The 15315-nt window shown below is 39.8% G+C and overlaps 1 protein-coding gene across 3 annotated transcripts in view; it reads left to right on the forward strand.

Annotated features, from left to right (window-relative positions):
* Positions 1-15315, forward strand: part of MCF2L (MCF.2 cell line derived transforming sequence like) — a 115726-nt gene that overhangs the window by 48534 nt on the left and 51877 nt on the right. For all 3 annotated transcript variants that reach the window (XM_077807074.1, XM_077807076.1, XM_077807075.1), the window contains exon 3: positions 11070-11160. In XM_077807074.1, coding sequence (XP_077663200.1) covers positions 11070-11160 — 91 coding nt within the window. The remainder of the gene's footprint in view (positions 1-11069; positions 11161-15315) is intronic.

A 15315-nucleotide genomic window follows, 5' to 3' on the forward strand; every position in this document is an offset into this window, starting at 1 on the left:
GATGGATAACTTTCTGCTTTTGTTCTGAGGGTTAAGATAGTGTACCACCCTTAATATATAATCTCCCCCCCCCAAAAAAAAAGGAGTGCTAGAAAATATAAGAGTCTATATTGATGGAAAATGTCCAGAGGCTGAAGATGCTAGCCAAAGAAGTGATCTTATAACCTTGTACAAGACAATCAAACAGCTCACGGGAAACTTTAGCTGTACTAGAGGCCCTGTTAAGGACGCAAATGGAAAGACACTTAGTACAGAAGAATAGCAAAGGAAAAGATGGGCAGAACATTTTCTGGCTATTTTAAATAGACTAAGCCCAAGCAAACTATTAGAAATATGTGATGAAGACCTACCACTCTAGACCTTGATACGTATTGGGAGGTATTACAATGGAAGAAGTTAGAAAAGCCATCAGTAAGCTCAAAAATGGGAAAGCAGCTAAAGAGGATAACATTACTGCAGAGATGCTCAAAGCAAGTGATGAAACAGCCCCCCTGTCTCTTTGGGTAGAATGTGGAATGAAGAAAAGAACCTAACCTAGTGGAAGAGAGGCCTTATAGTAAAATTGCCAAAGAAGGGTGACCTTACCACCTGCAGTCACTGGAAATGAATCACATTACTGTTAGTCCTTCTTAGAGAAGAACAATTAGGTTTTAGACCAGTGAGCTCATGTTCAGACCATATTATTGTTCTCAGATATATTATAGAACAAAGTGAGGAGTGGTAAGCACCTCTTGTGATAAATTTTATAGATTTCCATAAGGCTTGTGACAGTGTACACAGAGACAGTCTTTGGAAAATTAAGGCATACTATGGAATACCAGCAACAATAATTAGAATAATCAAGCATCTATATGATAATGCCAAATGTGCAGTCAGAGATGGTGGCCATATCAACCAATGGTTTTCAGTGACATCTGCTGTATGGCAAGGGTGCATTATGTCCCCATTATTGTTTGCACTGGTCATTGACTATTCTTGAGGAAAGTAACCATAGAAATCAACCAAGAAATTGTATGGACAGATGATAAAGCAGAATTGGATGACCTCCTTTTTGCTGATGGCATTGTCCTGCTTAGTTCAGCACATCACTTAATGGGAGAAAAGACCCACCTTCTGGCTGATACAGCAGAACAAGTTGGTGTGTTCATCAACAACAGAAAGACAAGATATATGGCTATCAAAGATTTGGAAAAGTAGTATGATTGGCACCTCTGTATGACACAAAATTACGGATTTTTAACATCAGCATTGTCTGCCCTCCTTTATAGAGCAGAGTCATGGAAATCTATTAACAAATTCATTTCAAAGTAAATGCCTGTGGAAGAACTTCACAGTCCATTAGAACTTTTAGAACATTAGAACAAAGTTTCTTCTAACATCAGACATTCTGAGTAGACCAAACTAATCTAAAGCATCAAATATGGTAAGACAACAGACATATTTAGGACATGGTTTAAGGATCTCACCAATTTGACTTCCATGGCAAGTGAAAAGGTGAACACTACCTAGAAAGAGAAGCTACAGTTTCCAGAGAGATATTATGCAGAACAATAGGCAAAGAAGCCAAATCCATCAGTATGGTACTTGGAAGCCTGAGAAAACCAGCACAAGACTGAAATATACGGAAGTAACTATTGGATGTCCTATGCACCTGAGTGTGTGCGAGGATAAAGAAAAAAGAATACCGTGTTTTGCTTTTAAATAATTTCATCATTTAGGTATTATTAAAAATTGAGGTGGGATTTCTTTTGTATACTTCTGACATAAAGAAATGTTAATGTAGTTATCAAAACTATTCTAATATTTTGTCTCACAGCCTATTCCTTAAGAAAACTGCTTAAAAACGTTTACCTTGTAAAAACTGTATTAATTTAAGTGTCTAAAATATGTGTACAGCATTACAAAGTTCAGTGCTCAATTTAGACTTCATGTTTTAAAACATGCATAACATATCATCTTAGTAACTGTTGACTCTAGAAAGTTTATGCCTTACCCAGGTGAAAGACCAAACAACATACATCTTCACCGAATAACATTACTTCTTAGTGCTTATTATTTCTAAATTGAACCTAACTAGATGGTTTCCACAGTGAAGCCAGAACTAGTATTATGAGTTATAGAACTACTTTAAAAGTCTAAGTCCTGAAGCATTCAAAGTAGAGCTTTATGGAGAATGGAGAATTATTCCATCATTTACAGAAGGTGCAAGACAATTTCACTCTTTTGAAGCAATAATTTCCCAAGTTAACTGCCCTTGACCTTTGCCTGTTTTAGATGGTTAGCAATCCTCCTTCATTGGTTCAAAACATAAACTCCCAACAGAATGGGGAGGTAAAGAGCTAGATATGAGACATCTTATGGAGTTCAAGTCAGGAAATTTTTTAGGCACTCAAATACCACAGTGGTGGATGCAGTATAAGAACCTAAAAACAGATTTTTAAAAAGCCAATTCTGAAGTGGTGGTAATCTTTGATGGAGAACAAATTAATAGTGAGACCTCTTCAGATACAGTTGTTCAGTGTCTAGCTAGTGGTCTTGATCTTGCAATTTGGGTTGTATAGTGTATTACCTTAAGCTATGAATTTCTTCTAATATTTTTAGTATGCTACATAGCACCCTAATATTTCAAGTAAGTTACATAATACCCTAATGTTTTGCATCTGAAGTTGCTGTAGAGGAGAGTTCTATTTTACCTAATTTACACCATAGTCATCTCCATGTTTTCGAGTGCTTTACAAAGCTTACATAGAGTGGATGAGTAGATTCTTGCTTCTCTTCTAGTTATTACTAGGACATATTAAAGGATTTATTTTAGTGTTGTGGAGCAGCTGTGACAAAAATATGGGGTTTACGTTTTGTGCTGGAAGTAGCCGTTCTCGTCAGCAGTAAAAGGAGAGTTCTAGAGTCGCAAGCTGACTGGTGAGAGGAGGTTTTTCCACTGCTCCCAGGAGTCTCACACTTGTAGCCAATGCTTCCATTGTCTGAGGAATGCAGACATTTTAGCAGATCTTTGAGGTAGCTCAGGCCCTGCCCATTGAACTTTTAAAGATCAGGACTCTTCATTCCCCCTGGAAACAAATCTTGCCAGTTGTTATCTGGTTTCTAAACGCCCATTCCTAAACAAGGTAACTGAGAGTGATGATGTTGGTTACCATTCCCAGTCTTCTAATAAGGAAATGAAGAATCATCTCTGACTTCAGGTGGCCACATCTGCTGGAAATGCCTTTTACCATCAAAGGTGCCAGGAGACACTCTCGTGTCTCTTGACACATGAAGATCTGCCTTGGCAATCTGTTTATCCGTTACCTCCAGGCTTGACCTCTGCAGGGCATTCTGTCTGGGAATGAAACCAGGGGTCCTGAGAGAGCTCCAGCTGGCTCAGAATACAAATACTCACCTGCTTAGGAACACAGATTGCTGTAAACATGTCACCCTGGTGCTCTGGTCACGGTGCTGGTTTCTCACTGAATACCGCTATTATTTATTATTTGTATAACTGTTGCTCCTAGGCACCTATTCAATGACTAGGACCCCATTGTGCTAGGTGCTGGTGAAGCAGAACAAAAGGATGGTCCTCGCTCATTTAAGTCTTACTGCCAAAATATTTGTTCATCTGTTGAAAGTTTTAAATACCTAGCCCATTAGTATAACTAGGCAGAGACTGTAAGGGCAGGGAACAACTGACATGGATTGTCAATTAACTTCCATTTGTTTTTAATTAAAAAAAAATAAGCAACTTGTTAATACTGAAATACACTTTATTAAATCCACATCATTTAGTTAGTTATTTAGGTCAAAAATGATGTAATCCTGTCCTCTGTTTGAAATGTCTGATCTCTGCTTTAGTAAGTTACTGTAGCAAGGCAACCTCTGTGTTGTTGTCAGTGTGGAGAGTAATATATATATAAGCAGTATTCATACAACAGTATAAAAGCAGCGGAAACTTTTGACATCTTATATATGTACCAGTTATTACCACCCATACCTTGGAGAAATGTAAGGATTTTTCAAATGATGAATACAGAATTGCTTCCACACGCCATCTGGGAAAGTTGCTTTCTGAAAGAGCATGTGCTATAAGCTCTCCCACCCTTTCCCCTGGTACATGAGATCATAAATCTTACAACAGAAGACAAAGGCGGGAGATGTCCCCATAGCATAAAGCAGAAGGTTCACTGAATGAAAACTTCATCCATTGCTCTACACTGTCTGAGATATGTGCTTGCAGGGAAGGGAGTAAGGGGTTGTTTCAGTACCCCTCAGCCATCTGGCACTGCATTATGGGATACTGGCCTTGGAAAGGTGAGACCCAGCCTACGGTATATTTTTTTTTTTTGTCCCATTTACTTTCTTCTCCCTCTCTTCACTCTTCCTTCCGCCCTTTCCTGCCTGTAGTCTGGGAGCACTACTAATGTAGCTGATTCAGTGCCTTTTTAGCTACTCTTTTTTTTTTTCTTGGTCCTGTTCTGTTTTGTCTGCTTACAGTTGTGCAGAGGATAGAGAATGACGCTCACCCGTGGTGTGGTATTCTTTATTTTGGGAAGGGTGGGAGATGGAGGCAGCACATTGTCTGCTTGGTGGTTTTTGTTGAGTTTTACACATTTATAAATTGCCTTTCAGAGTACAAATAAAGTACATAAAAGAAACATGTATAAACAAATATCAGGGTATATGTGTATTCACTGAAAACAGGGTCTGACCCGCTCTGCTGCTATTAAGGTTGCCCATAACTTCCTATTCTAATACCAGTTTCCAGTAGCTTATAATTTTCACACATGTTAGTTATTTTGGCTGAAATTTCCCATACTTGCTGTCCAGTCTGTTTGGAAAATTTCAACCCAAATGGATCTGCAGTTTGAGACCTAGATGAGGGGAAAATCAGTTGTTCGATCAACCTTTTATTTGAAAACTCTAGCACCCCCAAGGTTCGGAGCAGTGACTTGGAATCTGGCAGATGGGTGGCCTTTGCCATCCCTGTGAAAGTCCATTCAAATCTGGCCACGTTATTAGCTTTTAAAAAATTGCAGTTCATATCTGCTCAGCGTAGATTTGCTACAGCTTCTCAGCCAATAACTCTGAATATTCTCTGCACTGAGCATTCTCCAGGCTAGGGCTGATTAATTTGTAGGTCTGGTCTGCTACGGGCTGGGGCCAGGCACCAGAAATAAGAGCAAGACTTGTCTCTCCTGTGCTATCAGTGCCTCTCCAGCTTCCTCCTCCAGCCAGTGAGGAGGAAGCGGCCCGATTCAAATGCATAAGGGACAAGATCCAAATGGGGGGACAGGAGTAGAAGACTGGGACACAGAGTTGTGTGGGGAGACTGGGACTGGAGACTGACAGGTGGGGGGAAGAGAGGAATTGGGATGAGGGGAGCCTGGGGTTAGCTGGCCAACGAGACTGGGAGCCAAAAGGGGTGGGGACTGGCTGGGGAAGAAGATGGGACTGCATAGGTGAAGAGAATGGGACTGGGATGATGGGGGAAGAGACAGGACTGGTACGAGGACAAGATGGTGGGGACAGGATAGAAGGGATCAAGCCTGTGCCCACTGGAACACTCTCCTCGCCTGAGCCTGGAATGGAACCCAACATTCCAGTGTCTCACCATTCCTCTGAGGTTAGCAAATACAGGCAAGCTCATGAAGAAATTAATAATTCTGTATTCAGAGCAGGGATTGAATAGAATGCAGCAAATAAATCCTGGTCCACACATTGAGCAATGGGAAGGAAACAACATATTGAATAGCTGCTCCTTAATTGATCACCATCCACCATGTGCACTGCATGAGGCAGGGATGTTGTGGAAAAAATAGCATATGATCATGTAATTAGACTGTAGCATAATGCATATGTATAGGGAGGTGAACAGGAAAAGGTGTGTAGGAAAAGACAGTGCTGCAGAGATTGCTAGCCCCCTCTCCACAATTTGCTGAGTCTCTCTCTCTCTCCAGATGGGTATTTGAGGGAACAATTAAAATCTTAAGAGCAGATCTGCACACAATAGGGCCTTAACAGTATGTTCCCAGTATTACTTGGTAATGAGACTTGAACTTTGACAGCAATTCTCCCTTAACTTTCACTTTTTTTTTTGCACTCTAGCTAACCACACAGCACTAACTTTGTTATCCAGATAGGCATTGTGTGTATTAGCTCAAGTATTTTTCCTGAGGTTTGCCATTTACTTCATTATTATTTTTTATTAATTATATGTATTACTGTAGTGCGTAGGACCCCTGGGTCACAGACCAGGACTCCTTTTTACTAGGTGCTGTGCAAACCCAGAACAAAACAGTGGTCCCTGTCCCAAGAATTAAATCACTGGAGTAGCATACAAAACCATATAGAGAGGCAAGGATAGCAGCAAAAAGAAAAGGAGTACTTGTGTTAGTAAAATAAATTGGTTAGTCTCTAAGGTGCCACAAGTACTCCTTTTCTTTTTGCGGATACAGACTAACACGGCTACTACTCTGAAAAGGATAGTGGCAGAGTACTTTAGATTTGTTGTTAATAAGTACTTTATAGATAAGTTGCAGCAAAAAACTATGTTAAGAGAATGTTAAAGTTGCAAAGCTAAGTGCTCAAAATTAAGAAACCCCTGAATTAAAGTTCCCCTTGCAGCAACTACTAGTCCAGTGCATATTTTGCCAGGAACTTACGTAAATATTTTCTGGACAGCCAAGGAATGTTGGAAATAGAGCATCCTGTATTCCGATTTTGACAGTGCAAAGGTGTAGACAACAGAGCCAAGCACATAGATTTGTCCATTCATTCTGAAAGGCGAATTGGCTAAGTATACTTGGGTGTTCTATGTTAACAGACCTGCTTTCTATTTTCAGCTCTGCAAGATGTGGCTGTGTGAAACTTTTCCACTACCCTATCTGAGAAATGGGGGAAAGATATTTGCCTCCTTCCTGAGATAGGGTTATGAGGTCTTGCTCAGTCATAAGAGCTGTGAAATGCACAGAAGTATTAACACATGTCTGTGAAAGAGCTGGAACTAGAACTCCTCCTGGCTCCCAGCCTACCTCCCCTTCCCCTCAAGATGGGGCTATGCTGGCATCATGTCAGATGCTCTAGTTCTGTGTCTGTGTTGCAGGAAGCTATGCAGAGCCTGGGAGCATGTTAAGTGAAGATGGCACGTGGGGAGCTCTGTGTGGGACTTGGCACCATGCTTAATGCAAATGGAATGTTCAGAAATTTTAGAAGCAAGTTTCTGATAAACTCTACTGAACCTGTGGAAATGGCAATTTTCAGAGGTTTAAAACTTTGTCAAATCTGAATGATTTTTCCTGGGGACAGCAAAGGGGACACCTCACTCCAGGAACATCCCCATTCCAAATTACAAGTCTCTGGAGGCACCCAAGCTCTTCAAAGAATCAATAAAAAGGCATTTCAACATGGTCAAAAACTACTTATTTTCCTATATACCCCCCCCCCCTTTTCTTTTTTCTGAAACATTCAAATAAATTTCAACATGAGGAAGGGAGCAAGCATGGAAAATTTCAGCCCGAATGCTTTGTGTGGCAAAATTACAATCAACTGAAACAGGGAATTCTGAGTGGAAGGTGTTATACAACCTTAACCATAAGGTTCACTACCAGTTTCACCTATAATAAAATCCATGTGGTGGTAGTATTTATTTATTTATTTTATTTGTACTGCTGTCATGCCTAGCAGCCTTAGTCCTGGATCAGGACTCCACTGCACAAACACAGAACAAAAAAAACTGTCCCTGGCCCAAAGTGTTTATAATCGAAGTACAAGACAAATGACAACAGATGGAGTACTACAACGAAACAGTATTGGTCAGTATGAGGGGTTGTGGTCTTAGCACACCAGTGAAACTTGACAGCGGTTGGACCACTAGTGTGCTAAGACCACAGTGAAGGAGAGTTTGAAGGCAGATTTTGAAGGAGGATAATCAGGTGGCTTTGGAGTTGTTTACGGGGAGCTCCTCCCAAGCATGAGAGGAAGCACACAGGCTGCTGCTTGTTTTGAAAACTTAACAAGTAGGTGATGGAGGCTGGCATGATTGGCTGGTAGGAGGCAGAAACTGACTTCCTGATAGTGAATGAGAGATGCTAGGCTGGATAGGAACGGGTCCTGTAGTCATGTGGTAATGCATAGAGCTAGATGAAAACTTGTGTTATCATATACTTTTGACCATCTTACCTGCCCTCTGCCTATTGATCCATCTTTCCCTGGACTTAGTCTAACTTCCAAACCTCTGAGCCATTTCAAACAGCTGCCATTTTTAAAATAAAATTGCTTAAGAAATGTATGTATTTTTCCAGACTATGTGGAATTTCCTCTTCAAAATCACACTGGTAGTATTGAGTCTTGGACCAGTGACGTGTAAGGTCTGATATCTTGAAAATCTTCAGAGCCATTAGGAGGAACATGGTTATGATTATTAGTAGTATTTCCAATTATTGTTTGTTTTTGTTTTAGTGCCCACATATGCTTTCCAAGAAAAAATGGTAAATTTTACACAGCCCTAGCTACTATAGTAATAGACAGTTAATGAAAATTCTCTTATAGTTCAAGTATTAAACCCCGCTACAGTGTTTTGTATCTGAAAGTCTACAGCTGAATGTTCAGCAAAAATAGATGCCCGGCATGGTGTATTGTGGGTAGAATTTTAAGACAAGAAGTTTGATTTCAATAGAAATGTTATTGCTTTGAAAAGCAGGGAAAGTGGGTTTCCTCCAAAACAGAAAAAGAAACAAACTCCAACTGTTACAATACAAAATTGTAAACTGATAGTGGTTTGGAGCCATACTGTTGAGATGGCCAATCTGAAAGCTATGTGTGAATGGTCCCTGTGGCTCCATGCAGGCACATGGATTTGCCTGTGCAGAACAGCTTGCAGGATCAGGGCCTTAGAATGGATGCAGGAGCAACCCTGAGGTTCCTTAACTCTGAGCTATTGGCACACGTTGTGGAGATGACTCCCTTGATCTGCAGCAGTGGAGTGCATCCTGTCATTAGAACACAATCAGGGATCAGTGTGCGAGTTAGGCATGTGTGGGGTCTAGTGAACCACATGGCCTCAGGCATTAACGTTTCCTTATCCATTTAATAATTAAATGATTTAACAATTCGAATCTGACCTAATCGGATATCAGCATTCCCTAGGTGGAGCATATAGGTTAAAAAAGTAAGAAAACTGATCAAAAATATAAAGATGTAAAGCATCATGAATACCAAAATAAGCTATAGCTCACTATTTGAATATTTGCATATTTTGCATAGGTTCATGTACTGGTAAATTTACAGGGCTAGAATCCACCCCAGATGGAGTGGATTGGTCAAGCTTATGAGTTAAATGCTCAAAAGCTGTATGTATCAATGATACAGACGCTCCCCGGGTTACGCGAGACCCGACTCTTATGCAAATTCGCACTTACGGAAAAAGTTCCATAAGCCAGAAATAGGATTTTTGAGTTTTGGAAATCTTTGCGTAACGTATGGGGGTATACGTTTCCAACTTGCACAAAATTTGAGTTACGCAGGACTTTCTAAAATGGAACGATTGCCTAAGTCAGGGGGCGTCTGTACAGTTATCCTAAACCAGAGGTATGAGTTAAAGGCTGCATGTCTTGGTTCTGAGAAGCTCAGGGGAAGCTGAAGCCTTTCTGTGGTAAAAGAAAATAAATGTTCTGTTGATACATATGTTGTGTAGATTTTTTTTTTTATTGTTAGTATTGTTTCTTTCCTTTCTCATTACTTTTGGAAGCCTAGTTTCACTTTTTTGTTCCAGTAAATATTTAGCCAATGCTTTTGGCCAGTTTGCAGTGAGGGGGAAAAAAGGAGGCGGGTACTAAGACCTATAATAGTAAATATTAATTCAGGAGACCACACCTGCCTGGAATTTTCATCCACCATAACACACAATAGTTATCTCTACTGAATGTAGCTAACAATATGTAACTCATTTATGATAAACCATCAGTGCTAAATAAGCAAGAAATATTTCCATACCATTTTACAAACCTGGAATAAAAAAGCACCATCATTACAATGACAATAAACAAACCACGATCATATGTAATATTTACAAGAACAGCATACAGAGCTCCCTACAAACTATATAGTTCTGCATCAATTTGTTTGATTTTTTTAAATTTAATGATTGCTGTGTTCAGCTACAGTGTATATTCTAGCATATACAAGTTGCCAAATATACCAAAAAATTAGCAATTCAAGTCAGTCTGTCTTGTACTTGCCTGTCATTTTTCATTTCTGTTGTGATTGGCTGGCAGTCAAGTGCTGGCTTTACACAATTGGTTTTGATAGGAAATTACAAAAAACGGAGCCGATCTCTTTATTTGTACTCCGTGACTGTAGCACATGAAGCTGAACAGAGCAGAGAAACAAAGCTTATCTTTACACAAGGATTCAAGTGTGATCTTTCTCACAGATGTTTCCATTTCAAAGAAGTGCATCTTATCTTACCTTTCTAGTGTGTGACTTTGAACTCTTAGGTGCCTTTGGGATTTTTTGTCTTGGTGAATATAACAATTGCCCTAAGAGAAGATTTCTAACATGGACGACTATGAGAATTTCAGATGGAAGGACTAATGTAATGCATGGATCACAAAAGCTTGAGTTTTTGAAGGGATTAAGAAACGAGTAAAATAAGAAGCCAGTCCAAAAAAGGAATAAGAAAACAGATGGAAAAAGAAAATGATTTTGTTTTTATCCAGGAATAGTGATACAGAAAACTATATGAAAGATGGATTATACTGGCAACAAAAATCCTGAATAATCAAAGGGGTTTATATTCCACTGAAATAATAATTGTTCAGGGTATGTGAAACCTTGCCTCCTGTGGATAAGCGCAGTTTACGGCTTAACTGACTGACAAGCTGCACAGAATTCTTTTGGGAGTGCTGCATACTCCTAATGGCATATCAGAGATATTCATGTGTATATTTTAAATAAATAACTTGAGGCTCAGCACAAGAAAGGTTAACCTACTATTTTTTAACTGTGAAATATTACTAGAGAATATCAGACCGTTTCATCTGTATGTTTAACTACAGGTTTTTTTGCTCCCCCAAACTTAGTTTACAAGATGCTGGAATTGGATTTATCCTTGTCATAGATCGAAGGCAAGACAAATGGACCTCTGTGAAAGCCTCCATACTGCGAATAGCGGTGAGTTCTTTTTTCAGTTAAGGCCTTTATGGCAGGTCCTTCCAGGTTGAACCTATCTCATATATAAAATGCAGTAAACATTTTTTCTTTTACCAAAGTGTTACAATATAATTTTTTTTAGAGATACATTCGAACTGTTCTTACTTCTGTTCTGATTTAACCCATCAACACCCAGTGGTATGGCGTACAGTATGCTTGTAATGTGGTCTGCAAAGTAGCTTCACCCCTACCTAGGTTCAAATGGAAAATAGCTTTTGCATTGGTAACCCAAAGCTAATAGAGCTGAGCCATGATCATTTCACTGATCAAACAAGCTTTGCTGATTTTATGAGGAGGAGGATTTTTTTTAAAATGCCAGTTTTGGTTTCAATTTAAACCGCCTCAGTATTTGTTTAAATATATGAAACTCTATTTACAAAAGTACATTTATAGGAGGAGTTCTGTGATTTAATATTTCAAAAGGTAGATGCTACGTACATTTAAAATCTGCTAATTCTGGTAACAGTTTTTAAACAGGTTTCAAAGAAAACTCAATAGCAGGTGTTTTAGGTTGTTTCAGCATGCATTTCATACCTTTAAAAAAAAGTTACTGGAGTTTAACTAACATACCGTTCAGTTATTAATTTTTTAAAATTAAATATAAACAGAATTGTTAAACAATGCAAGTTTGTATTACATAAGCTGTAAAAGAGAGTCATATCTAATAATAAAAAATGAATATTCACTTGTATACTGATCGGGTACTAATCATAACCCTTTCTTATATTTTTTGCCTCTTTCAATCTTGTCATGCTGGCATTAATTACCAGTATTTCAGAATGTTTACCAGTACGTGCAAAAGCATAGAGCTGTAACCAGTTTCTGTGTAAGGGGTTCTCCTCGTGGGAGGTAAAAGCAAGTCAGAATCAAAGCTGCAAATTATTTGTCATCTTAGTATTGCTTCCTTGTTCTTGTGGCACTGCCAGAAGGCTTCTTGTCTACTGCAGCTTTGCAATTTGTTTAAATAGGCTTGACAATATGATATTCCCATAATAGGGCTTGGAATTTTCTGGATGTTAAAATATGTTTAATAAATCATCAAAAAATGCTGCAAAAATGAATCCTGATAGTACTTCATGAAAGTTTGAGATCCAGCATTGAGAAGATTCCAGTACTGAGACCTGAAAAGAGTTGAGATCGGAGTGGTTGGGGTGATTAAAGAAATGGGATTCACTCTCACAAAAATCCAGCTTTTCTGCTTGATGTTATAAAATCACAGTTGGTTGCAAAATTGCCTTTGATGTTGGTTTTTTTTAGCAGCCATGATAAAGTTTAGAGCTTTCACTAAGCTCTAATGTTGTGGTTTTAAGCACCAAGTACATATACAGTGCTCCATGTGTTGAAGAAATGGGAGATTTTTGTCTTTCACAGAACATAGAACCTGAATACCTACTCACTACGATACATATGAGACCTGTGATTGCAATGGTCGCTGGAGTCTTTGCTTGAAGAAGGAAGTTAAGTTTTAAAGGCAGAACCTGGCAAATATGTGTAGGCTGTTGCAATGGAATCATAAATGTTTCCTTCTCTCGTTCTGTACTGTTCTGTATGCTACTTTAAAAAATAATTTTAAAAAAATCAGTGATTCCTTAGCTGAAGTTGCACACGTGCTCAGCTTTGGCCTAATGCTGCTTCCATTGATGTCCGTGACAAAACTCTCATTGTCTTCAATGCTGAGCCCTTTTGAAAATTCCATTCTACAATCCCAAATAAAAATGTCATGGCTGGATAGCGATGACATTGTGACTAGACTGGATGTGTATCATGGGAGACATTTATGAATGTTTTAGCAACTGCTAACTAGAAATTCACTTTGCTAACAAGAAATGCACTCACTTATATTTGTTTGTTGGGACTGCTCCTGTATACAAGTTTTGTCTGCGGCCCATAGATTCATTTAATCATGAAACAAAAGTAACTCAATGACACATTGAAATTTTGTTTCAGGTGCAGAGATTCTGCATTAGCAGTGGCAAACAAAGAGCTAATGCCCTTATAACAGGGCACACTCCCCGCTAGGGTGTCCTTTCACGGCTGCGTATGGGGATTAGTTCTGCCCAGTGTGATGCCCCCTTCCTTCTCTCAGCTCATGATGTAGCCCCTCATGCTCTCTAGAAGTTGCAGTGTTTCCTCTTCATGGCTGGACCCTCTGACCAGGCCACTTTACAGTTTTCCCCTTCCAGGGTAACAAAGTCTCACCAGACCAGCTGTCCCGTGCCATTCCAGATAGTGTTCTGATTCAAGACTGTGCCACTTTCCTAATAGCTGGTAGGAGAATTTGAGTCCACTTGCTACTCTGGGTTCCAACCCAGGGACCCTACTATAAGTAGCCAAGGTCTGTACCATCTCAACTTTTGCTGCCATTTCCCTGGGCCTCTTCCTACTCTGCCCTCCACAGGCTTTCTTCTACACCACCCCTCTAGGTAAACCCTTCCCTCAAGGTCAGGATGCCAAGGCTTCTGGTGCACCTCTGGGTTCCTCCTTTTCTCCTCACTAGGCCCAGAGAGTGACTGCAGACCTCCCCACTACAGCCCCCTTCTGCTCTCACTTCCTGGCTTTATACAAGCCCTCTCCTACTTCTGTCCAAATGGCCTCCATCTCCAGTTAGGGCTTGTCAGTCAAGCCTAAATCTCTCCCCAGGTGAAATTAGCAACTCTGGTTAATTAGCAACTCTGAGCCACCTTAACTCCTTCAGGGTAGTGTGGGGTGAACACCCCCATCACAGCCCTGTTTAACTGTACTGCTTTCACAACCTGAGAAGGTGGATAGGATTGTGAAAACGAGGCAAGACTTCTGTCTGAGGATTCAATTAGGAGCAAAATATTTCAGCTGTGGAGTTTTATGTAACACCCCTTGATGGTCAGTGTTGAGAGACGAGATTATCAATGAATCTCAGAAAAGAGAGGCCCTCACACCAGAGTTGAAAAGTGGACCTTTCTTTTCCTATCATATTTTAGAGTTTTATACTGCCATCCATAAGCAGCATATCAGAGGTGTCTTCCTCCAAAAGTCTGTTAGCAGTGGTGAAGTCCCTGATGGACTTTTCAGTGCCTCTGGCTCTCTTTCAGTTTATAAGGATATAACTTGGGGTAGATTTTTTTTAATTTTTGTTGTTTAATGGGTTGGAGGGAGTGACTGATGATGTGTGTGCCCTCTGTTTATGATAGAAAAGCTTTATCAAATAGTAAAGCTTTGCAGCATTTCCTAAAGGTGACCAGACTCTTGATTCATCTAATCTGCTCTGGAAGTTTGCTCCATGGCTGGTTCCCCTTGACTAAGAATGCTTTGTCCCTACTTCTTATGCCCTTCATATCAGGGTTTGTGAGCTGCATTGTCCTGTAGGAGTGCAGCTCCGTTAGTGGTTCATGGCTCAGTCTCTCGTGTAACTGGGGCTTGATCTATTAATTGCTTTGAGGACTAGGACCCAGGCCTTGAACTGGCAGCAGAAGTGGACTGGTGACCAGTGGAGGGATTAGAGCATGGATCCAATGTGCTGACCACAGCCTAAAAAACCCATTGACGAGCCAGGCAGTCACATTTTGTACTATCTAGAACCTTTGCGGTTTTTTTTACAGTCGGCTTCAGATACAGTGAATTAGGTAATCTAGACACTGATCTCTGTGGCCAAGGCCTGGGAGTGAAATTTCCTAGTGAGCTGGAGATAAAAGAATATGTTATTAGTAACCGATGTTACAGTCATACAGGTTTAGTGATGAGTCAAACAAGACTCGTCCTGTTGAATCATTTTGATGAGTGGGGGTTGTATGACTTCATGGGACTGGGAGTTGGGGGGAAGTGTTCCAGCTAGTTCTTCACAGTATGCCCCCAATCAACCACCATCACTTTGGGCTTGCATGGATTGAGTTTATACAAGCTGCTCTTCATTCAGAAGCTGATATTTTATAGGCATTGTGGTATCTTAGGAGTGGTAGTGATTGCGTCAGCAAAGAAGAATACGATTTGTTAATTTTCTATCTGTATATTTTGTTTCTGATTGTATAAAACTTAGGTTTTTTAAAAGATAAAGCTGTTTTATTACACTTGTTTCAATTTAACTATTATTTCCTTGTTTTGTTTGTTTACATTGTGTATTTAACAGCACTTTGTGTATAGACC

The sequence above is a fragment of the Eretmochelys imbricata genome, chromosome 1, assembly GCF_965152235.1.
Source record: "Eretmochelys imbricata isolate rEreImb1 chromosome 1, rEreImb1.hap1, whole genome shotgun sequence".
Classification (NCBI taxonomy): Eukaryota; Metazoa; Chordata; order Testudines; family Cheloniidae; genus Eretmochelys; species Eretmochelys imbricata.